The sequence below is a fragment of the Sander vitreus genome, chromosome 22 (genome assembly GCF_031162955.1).
Source record: "Sander vitreus isolate 19-12246 chromosome 22, sanVit1, whole genome shotgun sequence".
Lineage (NCBI taxonomy): Eukaryota > Metazoa > Chordata > Actinopteri > Perciformes > Percidae > Sander > Sander vitreus.
The window spans coordinates 6,616,992-6,637,872 of NC_135876.1; the positions used below are offsets into that span (position 1 = coordinate 6,616,992).

Genomic DNA, 20,881 nt, shown 5'->3' on the forward strand with positions numbered 1-20,881 from the left:
CTATAATTTATTCAATTGCACCTATCCCCTTGGAGATCCAATACCTGTTCTTTCTGTTTCAGAAGAAAGGCAGCAAGCTACCTGTGCCTGCTGGGAGTAGACAACCTGCTCCAGTTTCTGATCAATACCTGAGTGAGGCGAGATAAGGCATCCATAGGACATTGGTGCTGTTTTTAACAGAAAATAGAGAACATAGCAATAACAATCATAGGTTGGCAGAAATATTTACAATATTACAATATGTTTACAATTTCACTGTATTGACTTGCTGCCAGCTGCTATAACTCACAATCAAAGTCAGATCTTAATTCGTAAGCAGCAAAACTATTCCATCCCATTTACCTCTGTGCCTTGGCCCACTTACAGCAGCACAGGCAGTATAATGGAAAGCGGAGCTGATTTGGTTAGAGAATTCCTCCGCTGTCTTTTGAGACGTAAAATGCCTCCGGATTTTGTCAGTAATCACTATTTGCTCTAAAGAAAAATGTATGGCTCACTTCAGTGGAAACTGAGCCTAACCTGATGGAGAGGTTGTACGTAAGTGTGCCACTGTGTGCGTGTGCATGCAACTACTGCATGTGTATGTCGAGCTGTATCTGTGCCCTACCCTATCCCAAACTCCACGTGTCTGGCCTTTGTGATTCAGTAACTTAGCAGGTCTAGATACACTCGGCATCGAGCTGTCAGTCAATCCCTGGTGGCTGTGTGCTTCCTGACCTTGCCGAGCCGTTCTCAGCATCTGTCCTCTAACCATTACTGTCACATCTCACACACCAGGCAATATGTCTGAGCCCATCTGAAATAACATATAGAGGAAGATAGAGAGCGGAAACAGCTCCTGTCTTTCTAGCCTGCAGAAATGTACTATCCACACAGAAAAATACATTTCATAGTGTCTTACTAAGTGATGAGACGGCAAGAGAAAATGTTGTTATGTTGTTGTGGATTGTCTCCATGTCTGCTTATGTATATCGTCTTAATTCAAACTATAGTGGGTAAGTGTAGTACACTGACATTTAGAAATTTTTTAGAATAGATTTAGAAATGGAGAGGTAAAAAACTGAATCCACGATGAGTAAGATATTTTAGGAATACTGATGCTGTTAAATTTTGTGACATTTAATCGAGGTTAACTAGATCTTAGCTCTGCGTCGTCAGTGAGATGCAAGGTCATTGCCACTTGCTTTGGGAGCAGAAGAGAGAGAGAGAGACTTTCCTCGTATATAGCTACTGTGCTTTGATGCACTCTAGGAACAAAACAGAATACAGCTTCTGCATTTTCAGTAAACATTTAAGAGGATAGAAGGAAGATCAGATATGCAGTAATCAAGCAATTAAGCAAAAAGCAAAAATTTGACCTACCCAAGAAAGCAAAAAATTCCTGCTTCTACTTCTCAGGTGCTGTATTTTACCTCAGTGCGGCAGTGTTGTGTTGCTGTAATGAATTTAAACTCGTCTCTGACTGCATCAGAAATTTAAACAACAGGGTTGTGTCAATTTAAAAAGATGAAGACCTGTCAGAATGTAGGCACAGGTTAATGAAGGAACGACTCAGAGACAGCCTCAAGACAGAGAAGAAAAGGAACTTCCTTGCTGCGAGACAAGCCACGTCAAAGATCTGAGACTCTGCCGAGCTTTGGCTGTGATAACTTACTGCTTTAGCAGCCACTCCACCCCCAGCCCTAAAACTTTTCCACTTGGCGCATTTGACACCCACTCCGCAGGATGGGATGAGTGCTGGGCGCCCTTGAAGTTTCAATGGCAAGAAACTTTTCCATCAGCACACCCACAGTTGCCGCTTATGATCACAGCGGCGTTCTGAAAAGCCTGGGTCGGAAAAGCCAGTGGAATAAATAAGCCAAACTGAGAGGAAAAACAAACCAATTTGAGAACATTTGATTCAGGATGGAAGAGAAAGACTCGATGAAAGGGTAAAAAAAAAATGAAGAGGCAAGAGACAGACAGAGGGAGAGAGAGTGTCAGGGGCAAGCCCTATTGATCTGGAGACTTAATTAACCATCAGATGCCTCTGACACAGCCTCTGATCTTCTATGATCAGTGGCAGAGTGGCACCGCTCTGGGGGAGATGGTGGGGAGGGGATAGGAGCGAAACAGGAGAATGAATGGGAGAAGGGTGGAAAGGAAGAACGTGTAGTTTATTGACAGATTACAAATTCAATCCATCCAAGGAGAGGAGAGGGGAAGGATGACAGGGTGGGAGGTGAAAGAGGAGAAAGAGTGAGTGACGATGACTTCATGAGACGGTGGAGAGGAAAAAATGGTGAAAGGAGGAGTTCGGAGAAAGAAACATGGGGAAAGGAGAGCAGAAGAAGAAGAAGAAATAAGAGATGTGTGGGAAAAAAAAGGTATGGAGAGGGAAGTTGAGAAAACAAAAGCATACAGTGTTTGTTGAGAAAAAGGGGAATGGATCTATTCTGTGCACCATCTGCTATTACCTGTCACACGGTGTGGAATTTGTTTTGTATGTCTGAAGGTGGCAATAAAAAAAATGTATCACAAAAAAGAAAAGAAAAAGGGGAATGGATACATGTGTCTACACTGCATTATCCCCTACAAACACGTCCTCCCCCACACTGATGCAATCATCTTCAGCTTCTGTGCGTATGCATATGTGAAAGGTTGTCGATGCTGAGATGACAACAGCGACTGAGGATTAGATTGCCAATTCTAATATACCTGAAGATACGAGATCTTGGAGTGCTCATGTCAACTGGGCAGAATGGAAATTGACCCGAGTGAAAGCAGTCAGGAGTGGAGTGAAGGCAGGGAGGATTGGGGCTGACGTTAATCCCTGAGAGGTTTGAATAGTGAAATAGCGTACCTTGGGATGCAGAGCGATGAGGGGGGATGAGGCTTTGAAGGTGATGCAGGTTGGGGGTTTAAGAGAAGGCGCAGGGGCTGGGGTGGATGTTAAAATTGATCAGGGAATGTCAGGTTACAGACAGCATTAATTCAGAGGGGAAAATATATTCAATGAGCATGAGGTTAGCAGGTCAACCACACATCCCATCAATGTGAATGGGGAGTGATCGGCCAAAAAAAAAATCCAATTTGTGGAGTTATTTTGTCTGTTACAGGGTGAAAGAGACACAAAGATGCCGAGAGGGAGGGTGAAAGAACCTTACTGATATATGACTCACCAATGCGTCCGATCATATTAGCCAGCGGCGTGGAGTTGCTGTGCAAGCCTTCAATGGTTTCGTACAGAGAGTTGGAGATCCGGCGCTCCTGGTTGTCCAGTAGAGAATTCACGGGATGCTCTAAAACCAGAGGGCTGCAGGGGGCTACCTACAGAAACCGGGAGAGAGATGAAGAATAGGCATGGGGCTTAAAAATAGCTACAGTGCCAAATAAATGTTCCATTTAGTCTGATGAATATTATTTTTCTTAAAGGGCCAATATTTTTTTTTACCATAATCATTTGAGGTATATTCACATTCATACCTGAAAGGTTATTCTCAAACACAGTACCTTAGTCTGCAATTTCTGTGCTTGTCAACTGACAATAATTGAAAATAGCCTAATTCACTACTTCTAATATACTACTATTACTACTACACGTTTGACAATCACATTCACAGCATTAAAGAACATAAATAACATAAATCATGTTCATAAATTGTTTTGAATTGGTTGTTTATTGATTATTTTTGCAATGTGCATATACCAACCAGGAAGCTATATGCACACACAAACAACAAATTCACAGACAAAAGTTGAAGTGGGTCTGCATAATATGGCTCCTAATGTGATGCCATCAATACTCCAGAAACATGGAACTGGGGCTTCAGCGTCCTTCTCGGCTTACGTGGGTATTTTCTGGCTCAGCAGTGTGAAACGGCTCCTGTAGTAGTCCGAGCTGGATACAAGTCCATGGATTTCCCATTGGCCGATAGGCAGCTGTCTCTAACAATAAACCCCAGTAAATGGACCAGTGACATTTGCCATGTGGTCGATACGCCGCACTGCTGGTTATTGAGCCCACTTTACACTCAGTGCATGTGTCAGTCTTGGCAGGGGGACATGGTTAGCGGTTAGTCTCTGGGTCTGGAACCACTGGGCCCAGATACTGGTGTCCAGTCTTCAAAAGCCAATAGTCTGTCAAATGTGGTATTTTTAGGATATAGACAATGGAGCTACCACAGCAGGTGTCAGAAAGTAGAGAGGGAAAACAAATCCCAATCACATCCACGTGCAGAGTTAGAGAATAAAGCTTGGGCCCTGGTCTTATTTCCCACAATGCTTCATAGCAGCCTGTGGGCAGCCGGGGGAATGCACTGGAGAAGAACTCCCTGAATATGACCTATTATAGATAGCTCCCTTACAGCTAGATTGTCTTGTGCAGTTCAACTTTGTACCTCAAGCATGCTTTAAACCAGGAGGCCCTGGCTAATATTGATGTCTCACAACACTCTGCTGGCTTACGGCCAAGAGGAAGGGGAGTAAAAGATCAGACAACCACTGCAGCAGGAAGATAGGAGAGCAGGGGGGAGAGGAGGAGAGACGAAGAGGAGGAGGTGGTGGGGAGTTTTTGGTAAACAAATGGAAGGAATAACAAGAAAAAGGAGGATTGTGGGGATGTGGGTGCTGCCAAGTCGCCTCCTCGTGGGAGTAGCGTACCCTGGAAGACGCATTGCAAGATAGAGGGACTGTTTAATGTAAAGAGAGGTTTAATGAGGTTGAGAGCACCAGACTTTATCGGGACAGAGTGTTGATAAGAGCGAGGAGCAAGTAAGGAAAGTGTGTGTGTGTGTGTGTGTGTGTAATGGGGGGGCTGGGTCAACACAACTACAATCAAAGCGACGGCCACTGCCAGCCTTATTATAAAAAGCATGTCCCCAGATGATTCACACTCAATAAAGCTCAAATTGACTTTAACTTTACCCCTCTCTGCACTTTTTTTAAATCTGCTTCAGATCTGTCATGCACTGAAAGAAGAAAGATGGAGTGTTTCAGGTAAGAGGTAGGGAAATGTGTGGACAGAGTGGAACAGAGCAGCTGAGAACCAAATGATATAAAACTATGTATAGAATGTGTCAGGAGGAATAGATCGCTCAAAGACCGCTATATAACTGTCTACCTCTATCTCTGAGCTCGGAACAGGTTTATTTTAAAAGTATTCATTGGCTTCTATGGCAAATAGACTTTGGAATCAATTTAACACAGCGGCAAAATGGCAGCTATTTAATCTTTGTGTATCCAGTATTAATTAAGTATGCCTCTGTGCATGCCAATGCTAGCACACTGCGTATGTTTACTGACCTGTGAATGTTTACTGACTAGTGCACGACAGGCTGTGACATTTTCTGTGAGATTGTCAAATCTGCACTCTCTGCTTCCACCTGATATTTGATATCATATCACAGTAGGGATTCAACATTTAGGTCTTTCCCAGGAAAAGTCTTTTGATACGGTACCATGCAGGCACAGATGCATTTAGTCTTTCCTGCATCAGAGGCAGCAGGCTAATAAAGTATTGAAATGAACAGCAGAATTGGATAGTTAGAATGAGCATCAATCGTCACAATTGCCTCATAAAACAAAAAGAAAATGCTTTGTGGTACCACAGTGTTAAAACCCAACAACAGCAACGTCGAGTTGATCAAGGAGCTTATTTGTCCAAAAGTGGATGTGTTCCTTTTTGTTTTTCAGTGTCTTTGCTGAGATTTTAGTCCTTTCTTACCACCGGTTCTCATCACCTCATCATGTCTATAATCTGTTTTAATCTAGTCATTTTCAGAGTGGATTATCCTGTTGACTGAGGGAGAGGGCAGGGCACTGTGACTTACACTGAGCCCAGTCAATATCATCTGCTGCTCAGCTTGTGTGTGTGTGTGTGTGTGTGTGTGTGTGTGTGTGTGTGTGTGTGTGTGTGTGTGTGTGTGTGTGTGTGTGCGTGTGCGTGTGTGCATACCTGTATTCACGTGCATATGTGTTTGCGTTTATCTGCTTTTGTGGTAAGTGCAGACTCATGGACTAATGTGTTTTTGCCTGTGCATCAGCATCTCCCTGCCCTTGAGTACTCAGTGAGGGAGAAGAAGCAGTGTGTTGACAGGGCTAGTCTTAAGCTGTCAACTAAGGCTAACAACATCTAGTCCATAGTCATTTCCTGGCCGTGGCCCTAATCCAGTCAACCTCCACCATAATGCTGTAATTACAACAATTCTTAAACTACTGCATCCTGCCCCAGGCAGAACTCACCTCTCTGCTGGCTAGATACCCCACCTCCATTAGCTTCACACATCCACCTAGAGCCTCATCTAAAGTCAGTGCTTCCCAAAGTGGGTGACCAAATCTTTTAGGAGTTCTTAGCAAAAACTTCAATTTCACAAAAACATCATGCTGAGATGGAATCAGCACAATAGCAGGGTATGTGTGTGGTGGAATTTCAAGCTTATGAACTCATGCTATGTAAGTTGAGACAATCGTACCCCAGGTCTCATTCAACTCAGTGTCCAACATAACCTCATCATCTTTCCAGGCAGAGGAGTACTTCAACTTTGTGCCTCCTATAGCAGCTGCATGATAAGGGAATGTTTTGTTTCAGGACTGTCTCCTATTGGAGGTCGGAGCTTTTACATACTTCCCAGAGAGACAGATAGACTGAACTAGGCTTCACCATCTATGTTTACGGCGCCTGCAATATCTTTGTTTACATTGAAGGTTCAGCTCAACTTAAATGCTTCTGTGTAATTCATCAAGGTCTACTGAATCTTCTTTAAGTATGTGAAATATGTTGTGCTGCTCCTGAGTTTTTCCTTGCTACAGAAACTTCAAGAAAACAAACTCGGGGACTCACTTAACTTGTTTTCTTGATCTATGCCACTGATGTGCACCCGATACTTTTTAGGAGTTCTGCATGCTACTTTCCATTATTGCATACAACTTTATGCAAATGCCCTCCGACACAATGCAAGCAACAACCAGGTGAGCCAATTGCGCTCGAAAGCTCGGAGTTGTTTACTTGTCCACTCCACTAAAGTGGAGTAAGGATCACTTCCAGCACTGATAAAGGACCGCAAAGTCTCAGGTGCCATTGTTGTATTACAACAGTTTCAACAATGCATACCTCATTTATTAATTCGACAGAAAATAAGATATCATGTATTTGGAAAACAACTGCCCAGTCGGAGAAGAGTACTTCAAACACATGCTTAACACAATTATACGGATTTAAGATTGGCCAGAGCCTGCCTTCTACTTTGTATCTGTATGTGGGAATGCAAGAGTCTACAGCCATGCTAGCAGCTCTGTGAAGCTGTACTGATAAATGCTATCATTAGAATGGTAACGTGCTCATGATAACAAATCTAACATGCTGATGTTTAGGTATAACGTTTCCCATGTTCACTATCTTTTAGCGCATTAGCATGCTAACAATTGCCAATTAGCACAATGTACAGCTGAGGGTGATGGGAAAGTGATTATTAAAAGTTGGACTCGATGATGGCTCTAAATTAAAGGTTATTACCGTTCATCCTCATCCACATCCTAGAGAATGTGTGTGCCAAATTTGATGGCAATCTATCCAACAGTTTTTGAGACATTTCACTCAAACCCCTATATGTCAGCCTTATGGTGGCACTAGGGGTGTCAGGGGATCAGGAAAGTCGGAAAGCTTCATCCTCTGGGTATCATGCATGTCTGTACATGATGTCATGGCAATCCACCCAATAATTATTGAGATATTCCTGGCTGGACCAAACTAGTGGAACAACCACCTATTGCAATCTATAGAATTGTGCTGGTAGCATGGATAAAAATCTAAATCAACACAAAAACATTCAAATGTATACGCAATAGCTTAATTAACACCATACGGCTAAATATTTTTGGATTGTGTCTTTATAACTAGTTACAAGGCTAATACAACACATTGAACTCTTTCATCTTGTCATTTTGTGCTACAGAGGGCAATGTAAAAATGTTACAACTTAAAGTAAGATGGATTGTTGTTGTATTGATTCCATTTTACGTGAGCTAGTTTTTAAACATGTTCACTCAACAAGGATTGTACATTATCAGTTTTCCTTTTCTCTCTTCAGTAGGCATCTGTCTTTCTGGTTGCAACCTGTCTAGAGTTGAGTCGTCTGTTCATATTAGCCAAGTTCAAGCACAGAGCAATAGTATTATAAACAGTTAACAAGTGAACACAGCATGTACTATGCTGCGAAGTGAAAGGAATTAAAAGGAATTAAAAGGAATGTGTGTGTGTGTGTGTGTGTGTGTGTGTGTGTGTGTGTGTGTGTGTGTGAGTGTGTACATGTGCACGTGTGTGTATTCACATACACGTGTGTATTTTGCTTAAAAAACACTTGGGTTTTTATCAGACACTTCACTTCGGCAGTCCTCCACAGTGCCCAAGCAGCCCACTCAACCACCAGATTCAATATATTATTTTCTCAATTGGTCCTATCGAGTTTCCCCTGCTGCTCCTAACTGAGTTAGTCCTCAGAGAGCCAGCTGGGAATGAGGGCCCAGCAGCGCTGGAATTGCATTTCTGCTGCTCTGCGATCTACTTTCCTCAATTTAGTCACCACTTCATTGCAAACTGCATTTCCCAGAGTGCACCGCTTTGTGCCCACGCTCTATCCTCTTCCCATGAATCACTGCTATTTGCTTTGACAGCATTGAAGCTGTAGTCCCTACAAGTCATGATCTAACTGGACTTCAATCACTCCATATTAAGTAAGGGGGGCAAGGTCGACACAGATTTCCCTCCCTGTCTCTTAGTTCTAATGTGGGCCAGCATCTCAATGTTTTAAGGTCCATCCCAGCAGTGGTCAGCTCAATACTAATAAAACCATAATTTACTAGGCCAGGGCTCTGATTGATAGCTCTCTCAAGGCTCTATCGATCAGCCTCTCTCTCATCCAAGTGAGCATCTTTTGTCAGGGCCAGCCACTTCCTTCCCACTTGTCTCTTTGCATAAACGTTCTCTTGTGACTAACAAGCAACGCTTTTGGAATGGATTACAAACAGGGCTATTGGCATGTTGAGGAGACTCTTTCAGTGCCCTTTTATATACCGAATAAGCTGTTATATCCACTCTCTTCCCAGAGTGAACTTATCTACTATGTCTGCAAGCTTCTATGATGCAACAATACTAAGGTGAACGCAGGCAATAACATGTTGCTTTGATCTTTCTCCTTTGCCCCGTTCTGCTTCTCATCAATAAATAAAGCAGTGTTTCAGCCTGACCATGTTCCCTAATGGTTAGTTGTGAAATAGAAAAGTATGGTATCAGATAAAACAATAAACAGTTTTAGAAGAGGTCATTTAAGCTTTTTTCTTGTAAAACGCTAGCATATGTAAATAGCATTAATTTTATCCCACTTACTGTTGTATGTAATCTGGCCTGAGGCAAGATTACATACAATTACTATTCATGCTGTCCTGACATCCTTATGCATCATGCTGTTATGAGCCTGTCACATTCCTTCAATTGAAAGCATTGCCGTTAATTAGCTGTCATGCATATCAAAACCACAGCAGTGTAGTAAATGTCAGCATCACTAGTTAATTTGTTGAGGTGTCGACATTTCTACAAATGTGGTACTATGTCAGTGGCTTAAGGAAATGAGAAAACATGAAACCAGCACTAGGTTTCTCAGGTGACTAAATGCACTGGGCATCTTTGCGGTGGTTTCTTGTCCCACATGGTATTTACATAATTGTGGTTGCTGGACTGGAAAGTCTTTCAAGTGGTCAAAAGAGGGGTGCTGCTTTACATAAAAGCTTTACATTTATGTCTTGAGGCGGTCTTGACGGAAAGCTGTGCTGAGACAAGCACAAAAAGAAAGTGAAAGTTAAGAAATATCTAAAGCGAAGGACTGAAGTGATAGCACTGCGGTCCTTAGGCAGAAGCTTCGTCTCATGAATTATCATAAGAACTCTATGGCGAAGCACCACAAAGCAAAAATAGACTGTGAAATTCAACTCAATCTGTAGATGTGTAGTATCTCACACACAGACAGGGAATATGAGAAAGGTTTTCTGGTGAAGCATCTTGGTGGACTTGTGTTTTTGTTGCTCCGATTAATTCAGTGCTTCATTGGCAAGTTGCTGTAGCGCTGTCAAGAAGAGCAAAAAAAGAAATAAAACCGCAAGACATCCAGTCTGTCAGAAATAGTCGATGTCTGCTGGAGATCTTCGTCATAAATAACACTGCAAATGCACAGAGAGGCGTATGCGTACGTCAGTTGATGAATTTCAAATCAGAGAAATAAATACCTGTCTGCTTTTAGATGCTGGTGTGATAAATATCTTAGTAGTGTCCTGAACTGAATTGCTGTCGCAATAGACAGAAACAAACATCCACCACTGAGAGAAAGTTCATAAACAGGATAAAAGGGAGAGACGGTGTGTGTGTGTGTGTGTGTGTGTTTATGCTTATAACTTAAAGCTTTAGTGGGTAACGTCCGTTACATTCAGACCAATTGTCAAATGAGTTGCTACAAAGCTAATTAAGACTATCCGCTCCACACAACTCTCTCTGGATTTCTCAGTATGTTCAGAAGATTGTGGCGTCCGGCGAATTTCGCGCAGAAACTCAAGATAATGAAGATAATGACCTCTTCTGAAGAGTCCATCATGTTTTTTTAAATCCTCCGTGTCCTCCTTGGCTACTAGCAACTGTGTGGAGGAGGGGTGGGGGCTGTGCGCGATCACGGAAGGCTTGTATCATGTGGCTGCATCAACAGTGGTGTTGTCATTGCTTAGAATTCCTAATGGTGGCGACAGAAACTACGCACTATAGCTTTAAAATCTCACAGAAAAGCTGCTATTTTATTTTTCTAATAATCCTCTTTGTATATAAATTAGTTAAGAAGAAGCGGACTTCTTTGTTCTGTCCATATAATGATTCACAGATATAACAGATTTAGCCACAGATAAAGGCAGAGAGCCTTTAGAGATAAAGGCAGCTGATCAACTACTGAGCTAAAGACCTAAGATTCAAATAAAGTCTTAAGTGTCCAAATTATTGAATACATGTGTGTAGATCTTTAAGAAACTAAAAACAATGGAAGGTAGAAAGCTGAAAACAAAACTACTGTAACAGAGCTGCATTTGAGTCAGTCACAGGACTTTGGGTTTGTGACTCGATGATCAGACTTTGCACTAAAAACGCGGAAGATGAAGAACGTTCAGGAAGTGTGGCCGTTAAAAAAATTGAATTAAAATGACTTTTCATAAATGTAATTGCTTAAACACATGTGACGATATATTAATAGAACTCAGATACAGAAGGAAGAAATTAACCAGCCTCTGAAGCAGCCATGCAATTACAATGCTTCAAACAAATTGCCAGTGACCAATCATATCACTTGACTATCTGGGGCAGAATGGTACTTTTTCATACACGAGCTATCTGTGGAACCAGAACAGAGGGAAAAGTAATTGTTCCAGTACAGAGTGTGTAGAATGGATATAGAGAGTGTGTGTGGGTATCTGTGCTTGTGTGTGTAATGAGCATATTGGAAATGTTATTACACTTTTTCTGTCTACCTTTGTTTTCTGTCTGATTGCACATCAAATGCATTGGTAATAGGGCTGGTTTTCAAAAGTAGGCAAAACCGACTGAGGACACGTTGTTACTTACTGTATTTAAGAAGCTTCATCAGCTCGTCTGACTTTGATCTTGTTGCTTTTAACTTACTGCTTCTTCGACTCACTGCTATCCTGTGACCTGGTTGACTAAGAGTTTTCCTCCAAAAATTGAGACTTGTATTTTTTTTTTGTAGGCTTGGATAGGAGAAATAAGGGTCCACACATACACACCACAGATTTTCAATTAGGCTAATAGGGACCTTCCGGTTTTGTGTTACATAAAAAAATAATCCTCATACAGCGGGGGACACTGCTTTTTTAGACTTGAATACATCCTTAATCACGCTGAAGTATTTTTTTCTTTGTTCCAAGGTCGGGGAAATAAATCTAATTTTAATCCAAGGCAAAGGCCACTCATTGCCACTGCTTTAATGGCAGTAAAAATAGACCAGGTACTCCACATCAGACATGAGCGTAATCATCAGCCGTATGAACCAGCCTATTGAAACACTTGCTTTCGCCTCTGAGAGGATATGCCTGGAAGTCCTGCTGAAAGCAAATGGGCTTCTGGGAGACCTTGGGCAATATGTCGAATTGTGTGTGTGTGTGTGTGTGTGTGTGTGTGTGTGTGTGTGTGTGTGTGTGTGTGTGTGTTTTGTTGGGATTATAAGTATATTATTATTTGTGTGCCTGCTTGTGGAGAGGCTACTCTGAGCGGTCACACAGTCCTGACACACAATGAGAGTGTCACATGATGCATTTTATATTTACATTAACGTGTTTCATGTTTGTATCACAGTGTATTTTCTGCTGTCACATTTTCAGTTACATCACATAGTAGAAAATGGATGCCCGATCAGTGACTCGTCTGTGGTTTTGGTTTTGCAAACACCCACCGAAACGAGCCAGCTTAACCTACCAAGAAAACATTACAATGCTCTCTGCAAAGAAAAGTTGATCATATTTTAGCATACAGGACCAAGACATGATAAAATCAATGCAATTTTCAGGGAGTGGGGTGGCCTGGATACTCTGCACCCATCGAAGCCCACCCCCCCTTCACGATGCATTAAGCTGTGCTGTTCAGCTCCTCTCCCCTGCAGACAGTGATGGATCTGATTCATTTCCATGGTGGCCTCCAGTGCTCACTCCCATTCGGCTGGGTGACAGTGGCAAACTGGTGCTGGCTCCCCACATGTCTGCATGGCCAACACAGCAGAGCGGGGGGGGGTTTGTAACTGCCGGGAGTCTGTGTCGACATTTAACTTCTGCTTTTCTTATTTGAGGTTTGCAACTCACCTTAAATTCTTCATTTACAATCATATCTTTTCTACTCTGAGTATATTAAAATCTCCTCCTCAATCATCACGGTACCTTTTCAAACCACTAAGCCCCCTGAAAACAGTGTAGGGTGGCCTGTAATAGGAGATCAATAGAAATAATCTAAATCCCTTTCTCCTTTTGTTTTACACACTTTTTGCAACATCTTTCTCTGCAACATCATTAGTATATCACCGCAACTGATATTACAGTAAATGTCAAGTTATATACGCACTTGTCAAAATGTCCTTCTAAATTGTTTATCTAAATAGATCAAAAGTGTAATAAACTTTAATGTCAGATCATCATCCTTCCACCTACAAAGTGATAGTATAACAATAAAAAAAAACATATTTTTGCTGTTTCTGAAAATGTGTTTGTGACCTTAACTTTCTGCTCAGTGTCAGTCTGTCTACCTGCTGGTGAGGGATTAAAGAGGACAGTAGAGTGACTGGACCGAAGTGATAGAACGCACTGAACCTTGGGGCTGAGCTATCCCCGGAGGGACACGTGTCCTCTCCCGTAGTTTGGATAGGGGAGGGGCAGAAAGAAAAGAGAAAGCTGTGTAGACCGAAAAAAGCCTGGTGTTTAAAAAAATGCATGGGGCAGCGTTGGTGGGGGCAATGTGCTTCAGGTACCGCTAAAACGATGAAATACAAAACATTCAGTTGGAGTAATAGATTCATTAATTTCAAGGGTTGTAAGATGAAAAAAAGATTGCACAGCGGTTTATAATAGTATAAGAAAGGATTTTTACAGTACTGAAAAAATACCACTGCAGCAACTCAGTTTTTGAGACATTTCACTCAAACCCCTCTATGTCAGCCTTATGGTGGCACTAGGGGTGTCAGGGGATCAGGAAAGTCGGAAAGCTTCATCCTCTGGGTATCATGCATGTCTGTACATGATGTCATGGCAATCCACCCAATAATTATTGAGATATTCCTGGCTGGACTAGTGGAACAACCACCTATTGCAATCTATAGAATTGTGCTGGTAGCATGGATAAAAATCTAAATCAACACAAAAACATTCAAATGTATACGCAATAGCTTAATTAACACCATACGGCTAAATATTTTTGGATTGTGTCTTTATAACTAGTTACAAGGCTAATACAACACATTGAACTCTTTCATCTTGTCATTTTGTGCTACAGAGGGCAATGTAAAAATGTTACAACTTAAAGTAAGATGGATTGTTGTTGTATTGATTCCATTTTACGTGAGCTAGTTTTTAAACATGTTCACTCAACAAGGATTGTACATTATCAGTTTTCCTTTTTTTACAGTACTGAAAAAATACCACTGCAGCAACTCATTTATCTTTTATCACGACAACTATGAGGTAAACAGTAGAAATATGGTTATCTTAAAAGGTAATCTAACCATGAGGGTGAAATCACATTTAATTGCAGCAAAGGTTGAGCAATAACTAAATAGTTCAACGCAGTGTTAGTTTTGCTGGAGTGAGTCAAATGAATGATGTAGCTGTGTCTTTTTCACACAGTGCTGATGCTAATGCATTTTAATGTTTAGTTCAAACATGTTGTGTTTCTCAGAGTTTCCACATTTCCCATTCAACTTGCTGCTTCCTGTTAATAGATAAATGGGTAAATAGGTGAAAACTGACATTAAAACGAGAAAAAAAACAAAACATGCGCAGGCGGTGATGTGTGGTGAGTAGAGAGAGAGAGACAGAGCTCTCGAAGAAGGAGGGCGTGTAGGGAAGGTGAAGGACAGAGGGGGGGGAGGGGGGAGAGGGGGACTGGAGCTCAGCATGATACTCCAAACTGACACACAGCCACGGGACACAGGCTCCAATTAGGGTCACAGCAACACTAATCAAACCTGATCTACAATCTTTGGCTGCAGGGTGAGTGAACATGCGTGAGTGTTGTATTCTCACATGAATCCACAATTCTGAAATACAGTCACACTGTGCTTAGCATTTGACATTGAGCTAAATAATGTTTCCATTCATGTTGGTTTTTACTCCAGTGTGTGAAAGAATACAGATTCTCTTAAAGAAAAGGTAGGCTGGTATTAGTTCAGTATCACAATGGCCATTTCATGAAGTGTATGTAAATCCCCTCGCCTCAATATCCTTGCCTGTTGCCTAATGGCAAATGTCCACCTAGCCGCAATACATATTCCTTTATCTGCCTATCCTACAGTGTTATTCTGCGGGCCTGTCAATCATAACTCAGTGAAGTGCTTCTTAGATATCATATCAAGGCCCACCGTGGGCAAAGAAAATCACACAGAGAATGGAGGGAAATGGAGTGAGACGGTATCACCTATCTCACACAGGAAATGGGACTGTTTGAAGATTTGCATGGTGGTGTGGTTGCTTCATAAAGGTCCTCCTCTAGCTATCTCAAAGCAACAAAAACCTATGGGGAATAGATTAGGGCCTGTGGCGAGCTAGAGGAAAGCCACTCTCGTTTATCATTCAGTGCAGTTGAAATGAAGCTATGCCTCTTTTTCATTTAATATCTCTTCCACTTGTCCACAGACAGGATTTGAATTAGAGCATGCATGTCTGTTTGTGTATACATGTTGTGCCTTATACAGAATGTGGGAACTGAAACGGACACTCCATCTTGGAGTTATGAAAGCTCACACTAATTACAATATCAGATTAAAGAAATATTCAAAAGGCAGACCAATTCAATCTGACTCCTCCGTCTCTCGCACAACAGTGTGACTCCTTCCTGACTGTTAGGCTACCTCATTGTTTTTGGACACCTGCCGAGCCACAATGAGCTGAATCATCCCTCGCTTGTTGCCCTCTACCGACATGGATGTGCGCAGCGTTTCCATGGCGTCCTGGTTGGTCATCCCATGCAATGACTCCCCATTGACTGCAATGAGCTGGTCGTTGACTCGTAGACGGCCATCCTGCAGACAAACGCAATCAGAGAAAAGTTAGGTCTGAGTCATAACATTGCTAAAGTACTATCTAATGAGTACTGTCATCATAAGATTTGAACAGGACCAACATGTGCATTCAGAGACACGATTTCAGGGATCACGTGTTCCCTTTCTCCCACAAAGTCCCAACAAGATCATAATCTTGTTTCCTTAGTCATTTTATCTGGAAAACATTTTAATGTCTAAACAATGTTACAAACCACTGATATTTATGAACACTTAAATTTAACAGTCCATGGGAATAATAAATTATTTAAGAACATTGTTGCCCCAAGCAAACTATTTACAACATGGTATTTATGCCATGTAACAGTGGTAGAAGAAGTATTCAGACCCTTTACTTACTAATACCACACTGTAAAAATACTCTGTTACAAGTAAAAGTCCTGCATTGAAAATGTAAGTATATATATAGTATAATACTTAAAGTATTAAAAGTAAAAGTATTCAATGCAGAAAAATCCTAAAATTTTAAACTGGAAATGATCCAAAACAGTTCTGTCAATCAACTAAGTGTTTAATAGTCAAATCATTTCAGCTGGACTTGTAGGCCTTTATATTGTTAGGTAGTTTAATTTATTATACAACATCAGATCACGTGTTTTGTGTGCAAAAATCTTAATTTGTAAAGTAACTAGTAACTAGAGCTGTCAGATTAATGTAGTGGGGAAATATTTCTCTCCGAAATGTAGTGAAGAAGTAAAAAATGGAATGAAAAGAAAAGACTCAAATAAAGTACAAGTACCTCAAATTTGTACTTAAAGCTATAGTGCGTAATTTCTGTCTCCCCCATGAGGAATTCAAATGAATGACAACAACACTGTCTGCGCATCCACATGATACAAGCCTTCCGTGATCGCGCACCTCCTCCACGCAGTTGCTTGCAACCAAGGAGGACACGGAGGATTAAAAAAACATGATGGACTCTTTAGAAGAGAAAATTATCTTCACTCAATTTTCTGCACACGAAAGTCGCTGAATGACATCATTTTCTAAACATGGCCATACTGAGAGATACGGAGAGAGTTGTCTGGAGCTGATAGTCTTAGCTTTGTAGCAACTCATTTGGCAACAGCGTGAATGTAACGGATGTTCATTATTATAAAAAAGTTACGCACTAAAGCTGTAAGTACAGTACTTGAGTAAATGTACTTTGTTACAAACAGCATAACAGCATTGACAGCATTAACAGCATTAACATCAAGTGACCACCTCAAAATCACAATGACAAGGACTTTGTATCCATGCAGCATGGTAGTCCTGTCCACCTCATCTTTGTATCTACATTTAGGTCATCAAAATACAGCAAAGACAATAAATGAAAGTGGGTGGGAGTAGTTACTTGCCTTGCTAGCAGCACCTCCATTAATAATGGATTTCACAAAGATGCCCAAGTCAGCGTGGTTCTCCTTGGAGCGGTTACCCTTGACGCTAACCCCCAGGCCCGCTGAGCCTGAGTCATTCAGAGGGATCTCAAAGGTCAGGAACTCTTGTGTTCCGTCAGCGGTTAACACCATGTCATCTTCCTCTGGCTGCTGGGGGTATTAAGGAGAGAGCGAGAGAGAGAGAAAGAGAGAGAGAGAGAGAGAGAGAGAGAGAGAGAGAGAGAGAGAGAGACAGAGAGTGAGTAAGTTTCTTTAAAAAATAAGATTTGAAGTAAATATTTGTCATTGCTGAGGCACTGCTGATGTGCTAATAAACTTTTTTTTCTAAAGTGAAACTGAAAGGGCACAAAACATCTGCACACAGCTCGGAGTCTTTTGGGCTGATGACACAACCTACCAAACAAAAGTTGGCAAACTGTTGTTGAGCCCAAATGCAATGTTTACATTTCTGTGTGAAGTATCTAATTTTAACTTTGGTGAAAAGACAAAAAAAACCAAAAGAATAAAATAAAAATAAAATAGATAACAGACTAGCGGAAAGAACAGAGATGGCGAATGACAAGAAAATGGATAGCAGGCAGGAGACACGATAAAGAGGGGGAAAAATGAGGGGGGCAGGAGAAGAAAGCGAATGGATGGCAAGCATGTCACATATCTCAGGGCTGTCAACCTCAATTGGCCGTACTGTCTAGCCAAGCGCTCATTCGCTCCTTTCCACCATCATGAACTTGGTGTAGGAAAAGTGGGGACAGTGGAGAACTTTGAAAGCGCCAGGTAGCAATTTGGTACTCAAACAACAGAAGCTTCCTTTGAACAACACCCCTTTGAAGGATAATTTGTGACACGTTAAGAACCCGACCCTCCTTCCCCGTGCGATCCACGGGCCTTTTGTTGACAATTACCATAGTAGCGTTTTGTTGCAGGGTTGGTTCTGCAGATCCTGATGCATGGTACACAAAAAACGGTTCATTTCAGCTGACAGAGAGGTACGAGAGAGAACTGTTAAGTGTCTGGCACCCAGCATGATCAAATCAGCTGGAAAATAGTCCATCAAACAACCACTCCAGTCTCTTTTCTGACAATTTGCACTGGTCTAACATAGAGTATCTGTAAAAAAACAAATAACCAAAGACAAAGTTTTTGTGTAGTTTACCTCAAGCTTGCAGCCGTACCGATGGGGAAAAGAGGTGTGAGCGAAAGCTAATGGTATAGAGAAAAACACTTTCTTTCTTATGTTGACTACAGGAAAACCTGGTAAAGATTTAGCGATGCTTTAGAATAATTTCAGTTCAGTAGTTCAGTGGTTCAGTGTCTACCGAAGGTTTTTGAGCTATAGTCAACATACCGTAGCTGAGTAAATGTGCTGAAACCAAAAGCTTTGATCTCAGGCCACAGTTTTTCTTCCCTCACAGTTTGACAGAAGAAAATGAGACACTACTTCTTTCTCTGTATATTTCATAGAGGAGGTAACACGTCTCCCATTCCGACGTGCAAGCCTGTGCTATTGGCCATTTTATTATCCTCACACACATTTATGTTCAGCAGATAAGAGCTGACAACTGTCCTATCCTGAGCCCGCTCCACAGGAAGCTTAAGTGCAGTGCTGTCACAGGCCAGATAGAACTGTCCGTGCGTGGTTATTGCCATGGCAGCCAAATCCACATGAACAATACTGGCAATGAGAGCAATCAACCCCAGCAACCCACCGCAAGACCTCTTTAAATAGACTCACATCAATACACACGCGTGCACACACACATCCAGATGGATGGTAGCCAGGTGTGTGCCCTTCACAGCTGCTCGGAGAAAGTGAAGCGGAGGAAAGAAGGGAAAGATAGAGGTGTTTTTTTGTTTTTTTCGGAGGCTGAGAAGTTATTAGGATGCAGCGGTGCGTTCAGGTGGAGGCTCTTTTCAACACCCTCTGACTGAGCCCCTATTCTCCAGACAGCCCTCCTATCTGCCTCGTTTTCTTTCTCTCTGCTTTTCTTCTCCTGCTTTCAAAACGGCTGTACACCTGTCTGTACAACTTGCCAACTGGGCTTTGTCCGGGACTGGACCCACAGTAAATTCAGACCGCTGGAATCCATTTAATCACGCTGCATTTCAACACTTCCGGTTGTATTACAGAAATCACTTTGCTTCCCCTCAGACGGCCGGATGAAGCGGATAGGGGACAAGAAAAAAAAACATCCAGTGCAGGTGTAAATATAATGCATCGACAATGTTTAACTTCCCATTCTTGTTTGGAGCTTGTGAAGGCATCGAGTCACAGTTGTCAGCAAAGAAAGCCTTGACAGCTTTTGAATTGAAAATATTAATAATAAGCAACCTTAACTCAACTCGTGGAATGTGATCTTTTGGTTTCAAATGCAGGCCCTACAGGAACGCAGCGCAAACATACAACTTCCATCCTGAAAAGAACGCTCGTGGATGAATGGCCTTGTGCGTCATTGGCAGGGTCAGTCTTTATCTTTAATGAAGATGTTTTTATCAAAATAAAATAAATAAATAAATAAATAAATAGGGGATATGAGTTATCTCCCTGGAGAGGCTTTTAGCCTAGCAGTTGAACATAATAATACATTGGATCAAAATATTACTTTGGATCGACCCTGTGTGTGTGTGTGTGTGTGTGTGTGTGTGTGCGCGCTCTCTTCAAAAATGATGACAGAATAACCACCCACTCAGAGCTGTGCTCTGGGAATAGCAGGCCGAGGCAGAGAATGAGGGAGCAGTGTAACATTTTCATCAGACAGGAACAAGCGCCGCTAGCCAAGAATGAGTTTGTCAAGCTGCTTGACAGGCCTCGTTGCACCGATTCAGCTCGGGCAGAGCTGGATTCAACTACCTCTGAACAGGAGAAGAAAGAAAGTCACCTCATTGTTCCAAGCTCAGCACCGTTTATGCACCTGGGACAGGGAAAATACAAGTACTGACAACTGACTACTGATGTAAAAACACGGTTTTAGTGTTTTAGGGCATGCTTAAATCAAAAAGCACCAGGAAAAAAATATATTTAAAATATGTCTGTGTTATCAGCCAGAATCCCAAATTGATAACTGCAACATCTTGTGTCAACATGTTTGTCTCAAATCAAATTATTATCTCAGGTACGGTCCACAAGCAGGAAACCTTCTGCTAAGATGAATTGACACATCAAGGTGGATCAGTGGTTAGCACTGTCGCTTCACAGCAAGTAGGCACTGCTGAGTTCTGGGTGCGACCCTCGGGGCCTTTCTCGGTGGAGTTTGCATGTTCTCCCCATGTTTGTGTGAGTTTCCTCCAGTCTCCGGTTTGTTAGGTCAGGACTTGTGGGGCCTGTGGCTGCTCACTGCTCCTATGTAGGCCCATGGTATAGGATGGGTTAAATGCAGATGATGAATTTTATTTCTTTGTGAATGGCAATAAAGGCACATTTAACCTTTAAATCCAAATTATCTCCTTAACCATCCTCAGATCACTACTTAATAATAATGATTGAATGTCCCCATCACCTCCACCCCTATAGCTGCTAAAGCCAGGAACAAAGTATACCTGACTCTGAACACAATTGGCCTTGTCCATTAACAACACACTTTTGAGATGACATTGTTGCCTGTCAGATTTCCAAAAACAAACTACAGAATCATATTCAGATGTGTCTGTTCAGACAGTAAAACTTAGACATAT

The 20,881-nt window shown here is 41.8% G+C and overlaps 1 protein-coding gene across 13 annotated transcripts in view; it reads right to left on the reverse strand.

Annotated features, from left to right (window-relative positions):
- LOC144537414 (partitioning defective 3 homolog) overlaps positions 1–20,881 on the reverse strand; it is a 382,981-nt gene that overhangs the window by 151,468 nt on the left and 210,632 nt on the right. For 11 of the 13 annotated variants that reach the window (XM_078281137.1, XM_078281130.1, XM_078281132.1 and 8 more), the window contains 3 exons: positions 17,174–17,362; positions 15,624–15,794; positions 3,162–3,309 (listed from right to left, as the gene is read on the reverse strand). In XM_078281137.1, the coding sequence (XP_078137263.1) occupies positions 3,162–3,309; positions 15,624–15,794; positions 17,174–17,362 (508 nt within the window). The remainder of the gene's footprint in view (positions 1–3,161; positions 3,310–15,623; positions 15,795–17,173; positions 17,363–20,881) is intronic. The other 2 variants (XM_078281139.1, XM_078281128.1) reach the window with 1 other exon arrangement.